Source organism: Musa acuminata, chromosome BXJ3-4, assembly GCF_036884655.1.
Source record: "Musa acuminata AAA Group cultivar baxijiao chromosome BXJ3-4, Cavendish_Baxijiao_AAA, whole genome shotgun sequence".
NCBI lineage: Eukaryota > Viridiplantae > Streptophyta > Magnoliopsida > Zingiberales > Musaceae > Musa > Musa acuminata.
In genome coordinates, this window is record NC_088352.1 from 48,541,407 (window position 1) to 48,561,459 (window position 20,053).

The 20,053-nt window shown below is 48.4% G+C and overlaps 2 protein-coding genes and 1 long non-coding RNA gene across 5 annotated transcripts; 2 read left to right on the forward strand and 1 right to left on the reverse strand.

Moving 5' to 3' along the window:
- Positions 1 to 297: 297 nt before the first annotated feature.
- LOC135636598 (uncharacterized) lies at positions 298 to 10,072 on the reverse strand. 3 transcript variants are annotated; one of them, XR_010495941.1, is made up of 4 exons: positions 9,937 to 10,072; positions 7,186 to 7,860; positions 6,666 to 7,092; positions 298 to 788 (listed from the first exon to the last, which is right to left on the reverse strand). It is a non-coding gene; the product is annotated as an uncharacterized LOC135636598 (long non-coding RNA). The 3 variants fall into 3 exon arrangements; XR_010495942.1 differs by lacking the exon at positions 298 to 788 and having other exon boundaries at positions 6,531 to 7,092; positions 7,186 to 7,567; positions 7,685 to 7,860; XR_010495940.1 differs by lacking the exon at positions 298 to 788 and having other exon boundaries at positions 6,531 to 7,092.
- Positions 10,073 to 12,426: 2,354 nt separating this feature from the next.
- On the forward strand, positions 12,427 to 13,710 carry LOC135635724 (probable BOI-related E3 ubiquitin-protein ligase 3). The gene is made up of 3 exons (XM_065147009.1): positions 12,427 to 12,615; positions 12,745 to 13,027; positions 13,120 to 13,710. Exons 1-3 carry the CDS (start codon positions 12,560 to 12,562, stop codon positions 13,639 to 13,641), a joined length of 861 nt encoding a protein of 286 aa, XP_065003081.1. The 5' UTR covers positions 12,427 to 12,559; the 3' UTR covers positions 13,642 to 13,710.
- Positions 13,711 to 17,087: 3,377 nt separating this feature from the next.
- LOC135635200 (proline-rich receptor-like protein kinase PERK4) lies at positions 17,088 to 19,161 on the forward strand. Its single transcript, XM_065146120.1, has 7 exons — positions 17,088 to 17,612; positions 17,692 to 17,778; positions 17,861 to 17,931; positions 18,124 to 18,200; positions 18,277 to 18,424; positions 18,508 to 18,669; positions 18,734 to 19,161. Exons 1-7 carry the CDS (start codon positions 17,213 to 17,215, stop codon positions 18,986 to 18,988), a joined length of 1,200 nt encoding a protein of 399 aa, XP_065002192.1. The 5' UTR covers positions 17,088 to 17,212; the 3' UTR covers positions 18,989 to 19,161.
- The last annotated feature ends 892 nt before the right edge of the window (positions 19,162 to 20,053 follow it).

Sequence of the window (20,053 nt, forward strand, 5' to 3'; positions counted from 1 at the left end):
AGTTGGGTCGACGAAACTTCTTGGTGGCTTGTCCGCTCTGCGGTGGCGCCGTCCAACGCGACTCCGCTTCCACACCTTTTCGTTTCCCACGGCACTTCAGCGTCCCCGGGATTCCCTACGGCGTCCGAGCCACGCGACATGGTGTTCTCACACGACCAAGCCGGTGGGTCCCACGCCATCCTGCTGACGTTAGATAGATAAGGACAAGAATATGCATTAAAAAAAAGATCGAATAGGATTTATAATATGATAATTCGAATCCTTAACTCTTACCAAATAGGAGATAGCATTAGATGATGAGTTTATTTCCATTTGAATCGTAAAAATACTTAGATTCAAAGGTCTTGAGATTAGGCACCATTCTTAGATGCCGATGAGTTTGGATTCGGCCTTTGGTGGATGACGAGAACGCTTATGTGTGAAACGGAGACCAAAACGAAAGGTGGGGCGGCAGGTCATTTTCCGGTCGCTTTCGCCGCCGTGTTAATGAGCGGTCAATATTCCACGTTGACCGAACTCTTCTTCGCCTCTGTCGACTTCCCCTCACCGGCTCGGTGTGATCACCCGCTTCGGTCTTTTCCTAGTCTTTTAATTCTCTGGTGGTGAGCTCACGGGGGCGGTGCGGTCGTGGCGAGGGCGTGGGAACCGTGTGGCCACCGCCACCGGTGAGTGCAGGCGACGGCGGACCTCGCTTCCGGTCCGCGAATCTTCCGACGAAGTCACACTGGTTGCTGATGTTGCGGTGACCGTGTCTGTCGATGCCGAGCGGTGACGATTACCGGTGGGTCCTTGTTTGAAAAAAAAACAATAAGATTAAATAAAAAATATTACGAGAGGACTGACTGTTATTTTTATGAGAGCCGACAGAATTTTATTATTAATGACTTTATATATTTAAAATTGTATATATGAGACTATAATTCTATACTCCAAATAAAATTACTTAAAAATTATTTTTATTTAATATAAAATATTTGATGATGTATTTGACTCATTTATCTTCAATTAAACTCTTTATCGAGCTATCATAAGGTTAGAGGATTAAAATTCGTCCTCCCTATTTATCATTTTATTAAAAATTATAAATGAGCCAAATGATTTATAGTTTAGACTTTATATTCATGCGGTCAAAAAGGTTAATCCATAGTGTCTAACAGGAAAGGACAGGGTCAAATTTCCCTATCATACTTTGTGCTTTTAATTTTTGAATAAAAATAAAAAGTTTTTCCACCTATTTTTTCAATTGATATTATATTTTCCTTGAGTATTATATATTTTTTTTATCTCCATCTCATTTTCCACAAGATGTATTTCAAATATAATAGGAAATAATTTTAATATTAATTTTCTGAATTATAATATAATGATTTAGAGAAAGAAACCCCTAATTATAATCTAATGTGCATCCTACAGTCAAATATTGAGAAAAGGAGACCCAATAAATGTTCTTGATTTAATTAGAAACAGTGATTTGTATAGAACAAATTTGTTGTTATTGTTTATATATATATATAATTTCTTTTGTAGGGGTCCCTTTCAAAAGAAATTATTTTTCCGGCAGACGCAAGCAATAGCCATTACTTTGCCGGTAGCCATCAATATGAACGAATCAGACACTGAGGAGCCCATAAATCTGGTCAAAATTAATGGCCACAATCCTTGACACACTCGTGAATAAAGTGGACAGAACGTCAACAATTATTCTTTATTGAATTTGTATTGGATTGCATCCGTCGTTTTCAAATTCATGTTGTTTTCCCCTTTATCTTCATTGGAGCTTCTGTGATCATCATTAAAGAACTCCATGTCTAGGGATGCGAATGAATAGAACACCCATAAATTTCTATCATGACTGGTGATAGGGGTAAAATGATGATGTGACACGTCAGCACGCCAGGTAGACACACTATCTGGGGAGGCAAGCACTGACGCAGACTCGACATTTGCCGACGTCACCAGCCCTCAGCCAACCACCTCAGCTTTGACCTCGTGCGCTCGGTCGAGGCACAGGAGCACATCGACCGAGGTTCGCCATACCCTGCAGCAGCTCGGCCTCCCACGCAGCCCCAGTGGCAATATCAGACGCCACCGACGGTATAGTCCTGCCCTCCAAACGGGCACGTCAGGTAACACCCAACCTCAGCTATAAATACCCCCAAGTCCCAAACAAAAAGGGACAAGGGCGGAACACACACTAGAAAGCACTTCTTCTTCTCTTCCTCCGAAACCCCCTCCACATCTTTCTCTAACTTGATCGTCGGAGGGGTCGGGTCGAGCACCCCGACCCGACCTGTGTGCAGGTGCGAAGACGGTGTCGCCTCTTCCCGGAGCTTCCTGCCGACCCGAACCGCCGACCTGCCGACCCGAACCGCCGACCTGCCGACCCGAACGACCGATCCCGAACCACGGTGCCCGACCGCAGGGAGACCCCGAGGGACGTCGCCCGAGATCCCCGACTTCCGGACCCCAGAACTAGCCGCGTCGGCCCCGAGGCCACGGCTTAAAAAGTTACTTACCGTAACAGATGGGCGCTAGAGGAAGGGCCCGAATGTCGAGGGATCCTCAGGTTGATCCTGACGACCTCCCCGCGACGCTTGAACGCGGCTGGCGTTCAGTCGACAATCTGGATCCGCTTCCACCCGAGGGCGCTCCGAGCATCCCCTTGCCGGTGTCGTCCGAGGCCTTTCACGACCTCGCCCGTCAAGTCCGAGCTCTGACGGATATGGTGCAAACCATCATCCCGCTCATCTCCCAACCGACACCCCCACTCATGACTCAACCGCTACGGCAACAAGAGCCGCCCGCTCGGGCCCACATGATGCTTCTGGAGCCTTCCGCCTCTCCTCGGGTCAGACCGACCCCACTCGGGGATCCAACAAGGACAAACCCGAGCGGCCACCCGGAGCCCGAGGTGTTATCTTCGGAATCAACAGACTCCCTGCGAGCCCAGCTATGTCTTCTCAGTCAGCGGCTCGACGAACTGGAGAAGGAGTTTCACAACTCAGAGGGAGAGATTGGGGTGGACTCACACCAAGGATCTCCATTCGCACCAGAGATACGAGATCTCGTCGTTCCCCCGAACTTCTAGCTCCCTTCTCTGGACGCATACGACGGCGCCACCGACCCAGCAGATCATGTCGCCGCTTTCCGTGCCCAATTGGCGCTGCATGAAACGTCTGATGCTTTAATGTGCAGGGCGTTTCCCACAACCCTCAGGGGTCCAGCCCACACGTGGTACGCCGGCCTGAAGACTGGAACAATCAGTTCCTTCGGCCAACTCGCCAAGGACTTCGAGCTCCACTTCGCAGCCCATGCCCGGCCGAGGCCCTCCGCGGCACTACTCCTCGAACTCAAACAAAGAGAGGACGAGCCCCTCTCATGCTTCGTGGATCGCTTTACCGCGCAAATCCGGAGCTTACCGGATACTCACCCCTCTTTGTTGGTGCAGGCGTTCATAGTAAGCTTGCGACTTTCCAGACTCTGTTGGTCCCTCGTAGAGCGACCCTCCACCACAGTACCAGATATGCTCCAACGAGCCAACCGGTACATCGAGGCGGAAGCTTGGGCGACTGCAAGGAAGAGGAGCGACTCTGGGCGACGGGCCCCGTAGCAGCGGTCAAGCGCCCGCGTTTGCTATTCGGCGTAACCCTCGTGCCAGGAATCTAGCCCCTTCCTCAGTCTCTTCCAAGCGAAAGCTCCATGTTTGCCTGATCGCCTCTCGGCTCACGGTTAGCTTCAGCCTAACCCCACTCCTTTTTGCATTCGCACGACTCGCCCACATGCTGCCGAGCTCCCCTCGGAACGGCTTGCCCACCTGAGTGGTGTCACTCGGTCGCAGCCTGCCTGCGCCGAGCTTCCCGGCCCTTCATCGTCGAGTTCACATCTGCGCGGTCGCCCCGCCTGCGTTGTGTTCCTCGGCCTGCGTCGTGCCACTCGGCCGCATGGCCCTCGCGACCACGCCTGCGCGGTAAGCCCGACGCACGTCGTGCTACTCGGTCGCATGGCCCTCGCGAACACGCCTGCGCGGTCTGCCCGCCTGCGTTGTGCTCCTCGGCCCTCGGCTCTACGCCATCCCGAGACCACACCTGCGCGGTCACCCCGCCTGCGTCGTGCTCCTCGGCTCTTCGGCTCTACGCCATCCCGAGACCACACCTGCGCGGTCACCCCGCCTGCGCCGTGTTCCTTGGCCCCATGTTCCCGAGACAGACTTGCGCGGCCTGCCCGCCTGCGTCGTGCTCCTTGGCACCATGTTTCCCGAGAAGCGCTTGCGCGATCGGCCCCTCTACGCCGAACCCCTCGGCCACACTCTGCCCTCAGAGCGATGTCACTCGGTCGCAGCTTGCCTGCACCGAGCACCTCGGCCAATCACTGCCGAGATCCACCTCGGTGCGACCTGTCCGCCTCTGTCGTGTACCTCGGCCGCATGGTGCCCAAGTCCACGTCCTCGCGTCCTGCCCGCCTGATCGTGCTACTCGGTCGCATGACCCTCGCGACCACGCCTGCGCGGTCACCCTGCCTACGTCGTGCTCCTTGGCTCCATACTCCCGAGACAGACCAGTGCCGCCAGTACGCCCGCGTCGTGCCCCTCGGCTCCATAAAACCCGAGACCACACCTGCGCGGTCACCCCGCCTGCGTTGTGCTCCTCGGCCCTCGGCTCGACGCATCCCGAGATCACACCTGCGCGGTCACCCCGCCTGCGTTGTGCTCCTCGGCCCTCGGCTCGACGCCTCCCGAAGACCACACCTGCGCGGTCACCCCGCCTGCGTTGTGCTCCTCGGCCCTCGGCTCTACGCCATCCCGAGACACCTGCGCGGTCGCCCCGCCTGTATTGTGTTCCTCGGCCCTCGGCTCTACGCCATCCTGAGACACCTGCGCGGTCGCCCCGCCTGTGTTGTGTTCCTCGGCCCTCGGCTCTACGCCATCCCGAGACACCTGCGCGGTCGCCCCGCCTGTATTGTGTTCCTCGGCCCTCGGCTCTACGCCATCCCGAGACACCTGCGCGGTCGCCCCGCCTGTGTTGTGTTCCTCGGCCCTCGGCTCTACGCCATCTCGAGATACCTGCGCGGTCGCCCCGCCTGCGTTGTGTTCCTCGGCCCTTGACTTTACGCCACCTAAGACACACCCGCGCGGCCAGCCCGGCCGCCCTGCGCTCCTCTGCCCTCATCAGCTCCATAGCCCCCGAGTCCAACCCTGCTCGGCTTCCTGACTAAGTTGCGCACCTCGACCTCGCACTGCTTGAGACACGTTCGCGCGGCCAGCCCGCCTGCGTCGTGCCCCTCGGATCCGCATGAACAGCCCACCTGAAGTAAAAAGCCATGCATCGGGCTCCCCGTATGCAAAAACCGACGTATAGCTCCTTTCGGGGGGGGCATATGATAGGGGTAAAAATGGCGATGTGACACGTCAGCATGCCAGGTAGACACACTACCTGGGGAGGCAAGCACTGACGCAGACTCGACATTTGCCGACGTCACCAGCCCTCAGCCAACCACCTCAGCTTTGACCTCGTGCGCTCGGTCGAGGCACAGGAGCACATCGACCGAGGTTCGCTATACCCTGCAGCAGCTCGGCCTCCCACGCAGCCCCAGTGGCAATGTCAGACGCCACCGAAGGTACAGTCCTGCCCTCCAAACGGGCACGTCAGGTAACACCCAACCTCAGCTATAAATACCCCCAAGTCCCAAACAAAAAGGGACAAGGGCGGAACACACACTAGAAAGCACTTCTTCTTCTCTTCCTCCGAAACCCCCTCCACATCTTTCTCTAACTTGATCATCGGAGGGGTCGGGTCGAGCACCCCGACCCGACCTGTGTGCAGGTGCGAAGACGGTGTCGCCTCTTCCCGGAGCTTCCTGCCGACCCGAACCACCGACCTGTCGACCCGAATGACCGATCCCGAACCACGGTGCCCGACCGCAGGGAGACCCCGAGGGACGTCGCATGAGATTCCCGACTTCCGGACCCCAGAACCAACCGCGTCGGCCCCGAGACCACGGCTTAAAAAGTTACTTACCGTAACAATTGGTCCCTGATGTTTATTTTTCTATTTATATATAATCAATTAACATAAAAAAAACAACAACAGCTTATAATAATCTGTAATGTTTCAATTAACATAAAAAGACAATATCATTCTTTTAAAATCTTTGCAGACCTCCTACTATTTGTGCTATATTCTAATTGGACTCTTACAGGCATAGAGCCTTTGGAACACTGGACTTGCTTGTATTTAGTTATGACAAAAAGACGAATATCCCTGAATTTTTCAGCCTGCTGGTCTATAAATTTATTTTTGAGTTTTGAAATAAAATGTTCCACAATTAAAAATCATGAACAAACAAAAATAGCTTCAACATTTACATGTTAGCAGTAGTTCTAAGTTGTCAAGTCAAACTAACAACAATTTAATTCAAAAGATTAAGCCATTTGTTTGTGTGTGTGTGCGTGTGTTCGTGTAAAGATTGAATTTTAATTATTTGCTCATGTGGGATTAAATTTTTATGCAGTTAAGAAATCTCAGATTCGAATTCATTTTTCATTTAAGATCATCTTTTTTAGTGTCAGAGTCTAAGAGATAAAGGAACACATAAATATCTGGATCGTCCACCGAAGGTCAAAGAAGAGTTTAATGCAAGGAGGATGAGTGTGTCGGCTGAGAAGTCACCTCTCATCCGTGCCCTTCTTGCGTGCTCCATTGAATGGCCTCCTCGAGATCAGCTTCGCGGCAGAAACTCGACTTGAGTTTTTCTTTTGGGTGACACCTCCAAAGGAAGACTTGCAGTTCTTCTAGTTTGCTCCATTGGATGGTATCCTTGAGCTCAGCTTGGTGACAGAAACTGGACTTAGGCTTTCCTTTTGGGTGACACCTTCAAAGGAAGACTTTGCAGTCGTTGTTTGCTCCATTGAACGGTCTCCTCGAGCTCAGATTGGTGGCAGAAACTGGACTTTGGACTTTTCTTTCGGGTAACACCTCCAAAAGAAGGCTTGTGGTGGGTGACGAAGTCAACATAATGTGACGTGACCCGGTCATCTGCCAAGCGATGCGCGGGACCCGCTCAAGATCTCATGGACCCTCCTATCACCTTGTAGTTCTGTCACATGAAAGAGCACGTACAGTATTAGCATTGGAAGTAGGATTCGAGTGCATGAGCTCAACTGTGGTTGGTTTGGAGCTGATAACCAACCTTCTTCTTGCACCAAGAGAGGGAGAACGTGTCGCTAATGCCCGAGCAATCCTTCTCGTTCAACGAGTTGGCAGTGCGCCACAGATTGGGTGGAGAGGTGTAGAGGACTTGGCCGGTCTTATCAGGCGACGGGGACCGCACGGTGGCCATCTCCATCCCCGTCCCCGTCTCCATTGACCGCAGCGAAAACTACAGCTCCCCCTTCTCATCAACGGCTGGTCACGGCCGGCACTCCAAGAATGATTCCCAGTGAATAATGAATGCTTGAGTTGCCCATTTCCCTTCTTTTACGGCAGCCAAGTTTATCGTAGCCTTTTCTGGCAGTTGTTTGTTCTTTGTTTCTTTGAACAAGACGTGGGGCTGCAATGATGAATCACACCACCTGGGAATTTTGGCACCTACATGTTAGAAAGAGAACATACACATGATACGAGACAGTTCATGCTTGGTCTCTTCAGGTGCTCATGCTCCCTAAATCCAGAAATCAACAACCTGGCACCTTTGTATTCTTCAAAACTCATCTCGGTAATTCTCCTGCTGTTCCCTCCCGAAACTTGCCACCTTCACTCATCTTACTGTTCATCTCCTAGCAAGTGATGATCAAAGTTTTTTCTTCTTTTTTTGTTTTGAAAAGGACACCAGCACTGTAAGAAGTTTATTCCTACAAATCACAAGCTGCCAACCCACACAAAAGAGAGAAAAATGTGAGTTGAAGGATTACCTTTAGGAGGGAGTGTGCATTACGATTGTCACTGTTATGAAATTTGAAATGGTCTCTGTTTTTCATCAAACATTTTTATGATTGAACAGTATTACTGTATGAAGATGCGCTGACTAAACCTTTTCCACGACTGAAGATGTGGTAATTAAACTTCTCTCATCCTTCTGAAGCCAAAAAAGAAAAAAAATGTCTGGGTAGCCATATGCTAATCATTTTCTATGAGTTCATGAGACGGTCCATCGTCAAAGTGATCCAGCTTTCAACCCATCATGCATCTTGCATTACAAAGGTGCGCTTCTCCCACCGAAAATTCTAGCCAATTAGCAACTATCCATCCCTACGGAATTTGAGTCTTCTACTTCCTTTCTGGATGCCCCTTGTCACTACTTTCTTGTGATTGCAGAAGTGCAAAGCTAGATTGTAAAGCTAGATTGTAAGATTGTAAGATACAGTGTTACCAAAGAAAGGGAGTAGTCATAGGTAGAGTGGAATCTCTTATGATGACTTGCCCAATTTTCTCTTAACCTTTCCATTATCTTCGTTTCAATGCTCTGCAATCAACCATCACTTTGTTAGAAGATGCTGTCATGGTAGCTTCTCTGCAAATGATGCTCTTTTTCCCGTACGTACTAGTAGACATTTTGTTGAGTGCTTTCCATGTCGTACCAAACCAAGAAATTAGTAAATACCAACTCTATGTTTCACCAAATCCTAAGCATTGTCTGCTCCTCTTTATGATTGCTGCCTGGACAAGTTGTGTTCGACTCGACATCATGGAAACTTATTTTGAGTGAGAATTGATTCTTTTTGTCAGTTCCTGACAACCTGACCTCCGGTGAGAATGGTCGAGTAACTTGCAGGGTGGTACAGACCTCTTCTACTTTGTCCATTATAATTAGTCAGTAGGGACAAATGAAACCTTGTTTTCTTTAGATTATGAAATACTCCTAAGATCAGCTGCTGGATCTCAAGTAACTTTGCAATGCCTTCTTTATGCAACCCTCTTGGCATAAAGAAGAAATTGTTGATCCTGGAAACCTCATTAAAATCCTAGTTTCATAAACAGAGAAATGTGTGTATAATAGTCCCTCAAAAACTGAACCATATCAACCAAGTTTTACTATGATCTTATTAACACTGGGTAATTTCAACCAAAATAAAGAACTTGTAATGCAAGCTCCTCAGTCCCTCACCACATACATGGTGCTTGTGCCACACAATCATTTCATGTACCATGCAAGCACTGCATGTAGGTTTTAAGATTAACCCTCCTAACTAAGCTTCTCCAAACCAAGGAGAATGAAAGTTTCCAAAATGATAAACAAGGGAGGAGAATAAACTACTTTGTTGGTGGAAAATTGCTGAAAACTAAAATGAAAAAGAAAAACAACAGACCGCTCTAAAAGACTTGGGAGTTGATTTACAGGGCAATCTGAGACGATGGCTGATCAGATCAATGACAATCTGGTTCAGGACTGCTGCCGGAACTATTCAGAGCATTAGCACAAGCTGATGCACCAGGATGGACCTTGTCATGTCCCTTGATGGACATGATAACAAATGAACAGCAAAAGAGGCCAAGAATGTAATAGTCAAACCAATCATGTTTAAGAACTCCCGACGACCATCTACACAATCTACCATGCAGTTTGGCCCCATATGCTATTTCAAGAGTAACTTATTCAAATTACCGACACTTAAAACTTCATACCATCTACAGACTCGCAGATCTAAGGTGAGAAGAACAGGGAGAAGAACGATGGCATAAGCTTAGATCGAGCTTTGGGCTTCGGTATACTATAGCTGTCGCGACCGTAACCATGTAAAAGGATTCTCCCCCCTAGAGTATATAAACTAATGAACCAAATGCTTAACGCCCACATACTCTCGTACTTTAATCATACATTTAACCAAGAAAAATTAGAAGATAATGTAAAGATCCCTTCTTTCCGGATCAAAGCTCAAAAAGCTGAAAGAAAACGACAGAAAGAAAGAATCTTTTTCGTCTGTGGTCAAGAATTCGGGGGTACCTATTCGACCACCTTGCCGATACGGACGTAGGTGGCCTCGGTGACGACGCCCAACGACTGCTGTCCTCCTCTCCTCGTCCTCTTTCTTCCCCATCTCCGCCCTCCGCGAGGTGGCGGTGGTCTCCTTGTGCTCTCGAGTGGTCGAATCCGGAAGGCGGCCCGTCCTTCCAACCAGCCCAAGATTGGTAGGGTTTCGAATTCCGTTGAGGCGATTGGGGCCGACCGGGCCGGGCTACGCGGACGCAGATGTGGTTAAAAAACCCGATCCGGTTCCCTCAAAGTTTGGATCCGATAACATCGGCGATTCGGGTTTGATTCCTCATTCGATTTACGTAAATCCGACCCAACAGTATAGACGAGTGCGAGTCCGACTGGTATATTCCCAATAGTAAAGGGTTGCTTTCTTCACGTGGAAGTCTTTCATGAATGCTTCTCTTCGTCTTCCCAGCAATTTGGTTCTCTAAACAATTTGATTCTTCTTCATCAGTGATCACCACACACTGCTGTCATATCACGCTACCACACAGGGCCCACCAGCACAATGGAGAAAATATTAGAAGCCAGAGGTCGTCTTCTACATCTCAGTGACTGCCAGATTGTGATGGAGACAGAACAGGAGGGTGAAGCGAAGCAGGCCATCAGGCAATGGAAGGTGAACTGATCGTGCTAAGAATTTGTAGGTGTTTTTGTTTGGACAACGACACAAACTTATTTCTCATCTGCAAAAGCTTCTGCGGAACTTCTTTCCATCCACATTATTGTTGTTTATTCTCTTGTCAGATTGATTCCTGTTGGCTTTCCAAAGCCATCGATGCCCTGGTGGAGACCTCATGCCGGTTGTGTGTACGTGAGATCCTGAGGTCCCACATATGAAGCCATTGTCAAGTGAACCCCCACATCACTTGCATGGTGGGCTTTTGTATCCGTCGGAAGAGTCGGGCATGGTTTTCCAAGCACAACTACTGACAGTGGTGGCGAAGAAGCTGCCTCGTACCCAACTTTGAGCTGTAGGTGGGTGGAGGTTTGCTTTGGGAGGATGCATGCAGGGGAATTGGTCAGAACATGGCACTACCTTTGCTTTGAACAAATCACAAAGAACAAAGGAGAAAAAGATAAGAAGACAAAGAGGAAAAGAAAGGAAGGAGGGATTGGTCAGTGAGATTCTCACCACCAAATGGGGAGTAGAACAAAGGAAAAAGCTCCTGTGCCTTTTGAGGATTCATCTTTAAAAGGTGGGGATAGGAAAAGTAAAGGGTTATGGGTGGTGGGTGCCCCAGAACCAAAAAATAAATAAAGGGGGATGAGGCACAAACACACATTGGTTTCTTCTTTCAATCTGACAAGATTGTCTCAAGGTCACTGTTGGATTTGGATGTTGAGAATCCACCAATCCTTCAAATCCTTTGCTGGATTCACCTAAATGATATCGAGTAGGTGTGGGCCGTCTTCAATCAAGTACTGATGCTTGATCAAGGTGGGGGGTAAATGTGGTTGTGGGGTTGATGGCAACATTAATGGATGGAGTCATTTAATGAAGGGGAATCACATGCACCTATCTACATGCTTTTTGATGAACACTAGCTTTCTACTTTTCTGTAAAGAAAAAGGTGAAAATTCCACATTGTTTTCGTCTTAAGATACATAATAACAACAAAACATGATCCAGATTACTGCTAAGAAAATGGTCATCATGATCCAGATTAGTTCCTACAGTGGTAATTTTCTTTGAGCTATGAGGCACTGCAGAGAGAGAGAGAGAGAGAGATCATGTTTCACTGGTTATGAACAGGAAAGCATGAAAGAAAGTGAATGTGGGGGTGTTGCTTTTCAGAAAAGTTTAACATAATCCACCTTTAATTATGCCTAGTCTTGCTAAAACACAACATCTAAAGTTAGCAAATCCATACATGGCTAAGTAAGATTCTTCATTTACTATATGAATCCCATAAGCTACTCATTATTATTTCTTGACTTTTAAGAAACAGATACAGGCATGTCCACTACAAGTTTCGAGACCGAAGCCTTACTCAGATTAATATGAAATCAGAGAACCAATCATGCCTGTCAGATAAACACATGAAATATTATTTGGTTTTCTTCAACATGTTCCATCTTTTGTTTCTGAAATATTCACTGGTGAGGGAAGTGCCACTTGCAGGAAATGTATTCTTAAAGAACAGCCATCATTCTAATCCCAAATTAGATGTCTTGATCAACTGATTTTGAGAGCCGAAGGTAAAAGTTAAGAATCCTTTCTTTGGCCTCTTAACCTTCATCTTAATCCTTTCCTTTGACTTCAAGAGTTTCTACTAAATTTTAGGAACAAACCAAAATGACCAAGTCTTCCTCTTACCCCACCTTCTCCCTCTTTTTCTAGATTCTCTAATTCCTTTTTCTTGCCTTCTTTAACTTTTTCTTCTTTCTCTCTCTCTCTCTCTCTCTCTCTCTCTCTTCTATGAACCAAACCCTTAAATAAATCCCACCTCGCCCCCACCCCATACCCATCGCATGCCCACCTCCCACCCATTCATTCCTTCCCACACCATCCTCTCCTCTCACCTCCCACCCTCAGGAGAGAGATATATATCGAGCATAAACCAACACATAGAACACACATCTTCTCATGGCAGTTGAAGCCCACCATCTTCACCTCTTCCCCTCCCAACTCCTCGGAAGCAGGTACGTACACAACTCATCACCCTTCGTTCCTCCTCTCAGACTCATTTCCTATGTATGTACGTGCATGTGTATTGCATTAGCCTTGTTTTGGCTCTCCTTGTTCTTATGATCGTGCTGCTTAACGTGCAGGGAGATCATCGACACTGCAGAGCGCCAGCCGAATCCGTACAACATGCAAATGGGATTCGTCGCGCCGGTCTCTGGTGCTGCTTCCTCTGTCGCCGCCGGTTCTTTCCTTCCCGTGTACAATTCGCCGGCTCCGGTCACCACCGCTGATGTCTCCGATAGTGGCCTCACCTTCAACAACGCTCCGTCGAGGAAGCGGTCGCGCCCGCTGTCTTTTCTCGGGGACGACATCTCCTCCCACCTGCAACAGCAGATGCTCGACATCGATCACCTCGTCCTGCAACACGTAATTCTCCTGATCCCCGTGGCTAGCTGTAGTTGTTAGCCTCTGTTTGTCGGAGGTCGCGGTTTCTGATGCTCTGGAAGTGGGGATGGCAGGCGGCGAAGGTGAGGGCGGAGATGGCGGAGCGGCGGAAGCGGCTCATGAGGCAGATCCTCGCGGCCATGGAAGAAGGCGTGTCGAAGCGGCTCAAGGCCAAGGAAGACGAGATCGCCAGCATCGGGAAGCTCAATTGGGCTCTGGAGGAGCGCATCAAGAGCCTCTGCATGGAGAACCAGATATGGCGCGACCTGGCCCTGAGCAAAGAGGCCACGGCCAACGTGCTGAGGACCAACCTCGAACAGGTGCTCGCGGCGCAGGTGAGGGTGGAGGAGGGAGCGGCGACCGCCTCAGACGCCGAGTCCTGCTGCTGCGGGGACAACGGGGAGGACGGCGCGGAGGAGGGGATCAAGGCCGGCGGGTGGAGGAGCGCTTGCCGGACCTGCCGCGAGCGCGAGCCGTCGGTGCTGCTGCTGCCTTGCCGGCACTTGTGCCTCTGCGCGGAGTGCGGCCCCGCCGTGGACGCATGCCCCGTCTGCAATTGCACCAAGAATGGTAGTGTCAATGTAAACATGTCTTGAACTCAAGAAGAAGAAAGAGCAGTAAACACAGAGAGGGCTTCTTCTTTCCCCTCCTCTTGTTAGCTTCGACATCTTTCTTAGCTGATACTTTCCAGTCTCAATGAGACAAACAAACAATTAATGGGAAATTAATGCCGTCGAACAACTTATAAAAGTCTTGACAAAAAATCATATTCAATCAATTTTTGCTTATACTTATAATAAATATGTGATCTTAGACTTCCTTCTTGCCGACAACATGAGTTTACAGCACTGTTGACTTAAATGTGCTGTAGATATGCAATGAGAGGCTTCATTTTGTGTTGTAATGATTGTTAGATCATCTTGATGAGTAGGGATAATCTTAACCTTCTTAGGAAGAGAAAGTTAGGCAGATAAGAAGGATGACAAAAAAAGTTCATGAGAGGATATAAAGGTACGAGGACTTTGAGCATTCTGAGGTGGATGAAAAGCTAGAAGCAATGATTTGTGGGGGGGCCTTCAGATATAGTTTATATTTACATTAATACAATGAAATTTTTGGTTAATTTGCATATATATATATATATATATATATACTCTCCAATGTCAATCTTATACATAGGCAGAAGCCAAATACTATTAAATGGCAGATCAACAGTATAAGCTAATTCAATGCTTTGAAATGAAATCATTCCCCTTTCGCATTACAAGATGCCGATCTATTTCTGTTTCCCAATGTATTGATGCAAATACTAATTCTAAGGAATATACACACAAATTGGCTGGATAAGCTTCGTTGAGGTGCATGCACTTCACTTTCCCGTGTGTTTCATCAGATCATGTGAAGACCCAAAGTATAAGATCGTACCTTGGGACAAGTCGTCGCCACAGGAAGTTTAGCTTTATGTCTCCATCCCTTCCCTTGATTGGAGACACAGGACTTGCTGCAATTGTTGACAGACTTGCTGCAATCTCCTACCTCGGTCCTTGGCCTCAGCTCCTATCACCGTCCCCTGTGTTCTCCCGCCTCCACCTTCTTACCACTTGGAAATTTCCTGGCTACGGAGTTCTCATTGATGATGAGAACCCACAAGTTCTCGACAATGTTGAGAGGCTTCAGCCGCTGGAAATTTTATCAAAAAAAAAATAAAAAATTTGCCAAAAGCAATGTTTTTTTGTGATTGGAAGCCGTGCTTCAATTTCCTCGAGTGGGGCTTGCCCAGCTGATGAAAGTGACAGAAGGGTGTGCAAGAAAGACATGTTCCTTGCACTGCCGAGGGTGGTGGTCATGATGAACAGGGAATGGTGCAGAACATGTTCGAGCAGCACCAAAGGTGTTTCTCCCGTGAATGGGGGATGTCATCTCGGCTCAGCTTTTGCTCTGTTTCATGCTCTTCGGAATTGGCACAAAGCATTTTACATGACAACTCATTGCCCCACTCTTCCATGAGGCAGGCCATCCCTTTACTTGTCTTTTGGAAAGCTGTGAAGAGGTCAACACAAGAATCACACCATCTTTTACACCCAAAAAATTGATTTCTCAGACCACCTCCTTTCTGGGTGTGGATTTCAATTTATGTTTGTATATATATATATATATATATATATATATATATATATAAATACAATACCCCAGAGATACAGAAAGGATTGTTCAGAACTAGCTGGAAGGAGATGTCTTCACATCTATACCACAGATGCTGATAATATTTACTTGCTTGCACAATACCCTCTCACACACAAAATCCTTTTTCACAAAGAAACAAAAATAAGGATTAGTTCTTATTTAATTTAAACGATAGAACAAAGATCTCTCTTTTTCTATCTACCCTAAAAAAAAAATTATATTATAGGTTTTGCCACATAGATACATGAGTAAGTGTTGTCTGATATTATTCTTATCAAGATTTTATGTATGTATGTATGCATGTCTCTCTGTGTATACTTATAAAACTCTTTATCTTTTATAGCAGATTTATTATTATTATTATTATTATTATTTTTGTTGTTGCTTAAACTCATAAAGCTTTTGATCTTTTATAGCTGATATATTTGTCACTTCTAAATTTTTATAGAGACATAAATGAATTGACCCATATGCAGAAAGAGACAAATAAATAAATAAAAGAAATATAATGTTGGGAAAATAAAAAAAATTCCAACAAACAGGGATGGAAGACACACGTCCATGTCCAGCTTGGGACCTCACACCGCCGCACGTGCCGAGGACAACTTCCATGGAGCGGTCGCGCGGGAAGCGGTTGGAAAACGACCGGCCCAGGAAACGGCACCGGGTCAACCAAGCTTGGAAGCCGAAGCGTCTTGTGGAGATCCTTCCTCCTCTCTCTCTCTCTCTCTCTCTCTCTCTCTCTCTCTGTTACTTGTTTCTCCCATTCTTTTCTGGCCTCAATTCCAGCCTCTTGGACTCGAGTGGCTCCTTAATTTGATGTCACTGCCACACAAAAAATAGCAACACTATATAGCATTCCTTGGATTGGAGAGGTGGTGGTGTTTGGAGAAGGACGAAGCCACGCGCTCAATGCACCATCCCTTCCCTCGCCCTTCTCTAAGAACTATTCTCCTATCTCACATCTCCAAAGCTTCTACAGAAGATAGCAGAACAGGTGCATGCCAACAAAAAAAGCTGTTAGCTTCTTTGCTGCAGGAATGATGATAAGAAGAAAGTTTCCTGCAATTGTAGTTACTGTTTACTATTGCTTCGATGCCTGGCCTGATCGTGGAGTTCCTCTGCAGGTGTTCTTACTATGCTGCATCGTCTACGACAGCAGTTCGAGGGAGAGTGGTGCTGAGATATCATCTCTGTGGAAATGTCTTCTTCTCCGCCGCCGGGTAGTTCCTCATCGTCCTCCAGCAATTCATCTTCCACGTCATCGTCTCCACCACCGAGACGGCCACCAGCTGCTTCCCCACCTCCAACCAACACCACAGATTCATGGCCACCGCCACCACCGCGGGATTCAACTCCTCCTCCGGCCTCGAAAATCTTCACGTTAATACATTTGTCAGATGACGACTCCTCTTCGCATCACTCATCATCTAACTCGGATGGTTCCGACAAATCATCGCCGCCGCCACCGCCACCGCCGCCTCCGCCTCCGCCTCCGCCTCCTCCTCCTCCTCCTCCTCCACCACCACCACCACCTTCTTCCCTAAACCAATTGTCGCCTTCCGAGAAATCAACACATTCTGACGTGAACGTGCCTCTGATCGTAGGCGTCGTGGCAGGAGTTGGGCTGTTCTTCGTGCTCATGATCATCGTATGCATTCGCAGCTCCAAGAGGAAGAACAAGCGTCACAATCCAATGCAGTACTACGCAGATGCCTCGGCACACAATGGTAATCCAAGCAAACTTTTAGTCTAACTCTTATCCGTGTAAAATTGTTGAACATGTCTACTTCCTTGTCATCAATCCTGGAAGCTTAACAAAGGAAACTGGGTTCCTTAATGCTCGCAGACACTGGGCTTTACGGTAGTGGACAGCCCTCGAATTGGGATCACAGGCAGCAGAGTGCCAACCATGTTGTTAAGGTGACACCACCTTCGGGATCCTCGCATGCAGGAAGGTGGCAGCCTCAGCAACATTCGACCATGATGAGCGGCAGCGAGGTGAGCTCGGCCTACTCGGGGCCGCACATGCCGCCCCTGCCGCCACCCTCCCCCATCGTTGCCCTTGGATTCAACCAAAGCACCTTCAGCTACGAGGAGCTTGCAGCTGCAACTGACGGCTTCTCGCATGCTAATCTGCTAGGACAGGGAGGATTTGGGTACGTGCACAAGGGGGTTCTCCCAAACGGGAAGGAGATCGCGGTGAAACAGCTCAAGTCGGGGAGTGGGCAAGGGGAGAGGGAATTCCAGGCTGAGGTCGACATCATCAGCCACATCCACCACCGCCACCTGGTGTCCCTCGTCGGGTACTGCATTGCTGGTGCGCAGAGGATGTTGGTGTACGAGTTCGTCCCCAACAACAGTCTCGAACACCACCTCCATGGTCAGCACTGATTTCAAGTGTCTTCCTCCTCCAACTAAAGATCTATTGTTGCGTCAATCCTTCCGCCATCTATTTGCAGGCAAAGGGCTCCCGGTAATGGACTGGTCGATGAGGCTAAAAATTGCACTGGGATCAGCCAGAGGCATTGCCTACTTGCATGAGGACTGTGAGTGATCTGTCCACTATCGTTCCTTCCTCTGCTCTACACTGCAATGCCTGATTTGTTCGATTCGAATCATCTCGTGAAGGCAACCCTCGGATCATTCACCGCGATATCAAGTCTGCCAACATTCTTCTGGACTTAAACTTTGAGGCCATGGTAAGCTCGTTCGACGACAACAAATCAAACACTTTGGGGTCGAAGTCAAACATGAAAGAGTATCATAAATAGTTCTGTTCTGAACTCATGTTGTTGACGTAAAATTGGTTCTCCTGTGGCGAGATTTAATCATGCATGTAGTGGATCTGAAGCTATGACATGTGAGATAACTCATGCAGAAAACATATCCAGGTTGCGGATTTTGGGTTGGCGAAGCTGTCGTCGGACAATTACACTCATGTCTCCACCCGTGTCATGGGAACCTTCGGGTGAGCAAGATGTTCGATCGATCTCCAATGTGGACTTTGGATTTTGAGGCATTGTTCTTTTCTTCTTGACGAGCAGGTATTTGGCTCCGGAGTACGCATCCAGCGGGAAGCTCACAGAGAAATCCGACGTCTTCTCATATGGAGTGATGCTTCTGGAGCTGATAACCGGACGACGACCGGCCGATACCACGCATGCACTCTCGGAGGATTGCTTGGTGGACTGGGTCAGTGCGTCTGCAGCCGTGCTCGTAATTGTGATCTGCTCACTCTGTGTGGCTAACGCTGGTTTACTCGATCCCAACAACAGGCGAGGCATGCTCTCTCTCGCGCCTTGGCTGACGGAGACTACGACGAGTTAGCCGACCCGCGCTTGGATGGCAACTACGACCCGGCGGAGATGGCGCGCATGGTGGCGGCCGCTGCTGCCAGCATTCGCCATTCCGCAAGGAGACGACCCAAGATGAGCCAGGTGAGATCACTGCGTCCTCTGCATCGTCAACTGCATCGCTTCTGATGCGACGAGGTGATCGCAGATCGTGAGAGCATTAGAAGGCGACGTCTCGCTCGAGGACTTGAATGAGGGAATGACGCCAGGGCATAGCATGCTCTTCAGCTCAGGCTCAGAGTACGACTCAAGCTCGTACACCCCGAACACCAGACGCGTGAGGAAGGTCGTGATCGCCAGCCCCGAATACAGCGGACAGATCACGGGGCACGAGCGCGGCCATTCTGCATCCAGCAGCGAAGGAGGTCGCTCCGGTGAGCTGAGATCTCATCCCCCGCCCTGACGAGGCACTTATGCGTCGAACGCATTCCAATGGAGGACGATGCTTTGCCAAGCCCGCAGTTTGAGACGGGCAGGGTGTTCGTCGGGGCTTTGTTGCTTCTGATAAGCGAGGGTCTTTTCTTGTTTATGTAGAGAACGTGTTTAGAGAAGAAGGATCGGAGGATGTTGTACTACACATGCCATTGTTGTTTCTGTAGCTTTTCTCTTTGATGCGAGTCGAGCACATCTCTCGACATTGGTGAACTAATAGATGTTGGTTGGATGCCTTTTGCTATCTGCTTCTGAGTCTTAATCGAAGACGCAGCAGAAGGAAAAGAATGACTCGTGATTGTGATTGGTCCAAGGCGGCGTACACAATAGCTGGATTTAGGCCCAATTGGGCCCACGTAGTCAACCAATGACGACGAGGAAATGGTAATGGTGTTCTTGTAATTGTGATGCTTTTGTAAGGGTATAATTCACGGCCGAATAACGACCCCTTGGAGCCAATTCTGTTTTCCCGCTTCCTCTCGTAGGAAGAGAGATGAGCGCAGAGACTCGGGGGAGACGTGCCGGCGCTGCTTGTCGGCGGAGCTTCCTCTTCTCGGAGAAGAAGCCATCGATCGGTGACGAATCTGTTCGCTGCTCGCCATCGACGTTACCCGCATTAATCTCCGCCAGTTCGGTATTCAGTTTGATGTGGTTCTTGGAATTTCACCTTATCTTTCCAGGGTTTCAGCGACGGCTTGTGTTGTACGATCTTGAATGGATGAGTGGGATTAGTAGCTTCCAGCGATTGAGGATAGAATAGTTTGTTTGAGGTATCTTTTCTAACATCTGCTTCGTGAATCCCAATTTCAAAGATGATTGAAGGCACAGAATCTTGCAGCTATTATTTGCTCGTTAAGTTGTTTTTCGTGAAATTTCATATGAGTTATATGGGATTTTAGATGAAATAACTGTTCCACTCAGTCATGTTTGATTGGTACAATTCACAGGCATGCCTAATTCTGAAAGCCTTTTATGTCATAGGAGGCTGGTCCATAATAGTGTCACTGGAGAATCGTATGACACTTCTATGAAGTTT

What these genes read in the sequence shown, in the direction of transcription:
- LOC135635724 (XM_065147009.1), top strand. Translation starts at nt 12,560, where the DNA reads ATGGCAGTTGAAGCCCACCATCTTCACCTCTTCCCCTCCCAACTCCTC. An exon ending in TCCCAACTCCTCGGAAGCAG is followed by an intron (nt 12,616 to 12,744) that starts GTACGTACACAA and finishes CTTAACGTGCAG; the next exon opens with GGAGATCATCGACACTGCAG. An exon ending in ATCACCTCGTCCTGCAACAC is followed by an intron (nt 13,028 to 13,119) that starts GTAATTCTCCTG and finishes TGGGGATGGCAG; the next exon opens with GCGGCGAAGGTGAGGGCGGA.
- LOC135635200 (XM_065146120.1), top strand. Translation starts at nt 17,213, where the DNA reads ATGATGAGCGGCAGCGAGGTGAGCTCGGCCTACTCGGGGCCGCACATG. An exon ending in TCTCGAACACCACCTCCATG is followed by an intron (nt 17,613 to 17,691) that starts GTCAGCACTGAT and finishes ATCTATTTGCAG; the next exon opens with GCAAAGGGCTCCCGGTAATG. An exon ending in TGCCTACTTGCATGAGGACT is followed by an intron (nt 17,779 to 17,860) that starts GTGAGTGATCTG and finishes CATCTCGTGAAG; the next exon opens with GCAACCCTCGGATCATTCAC.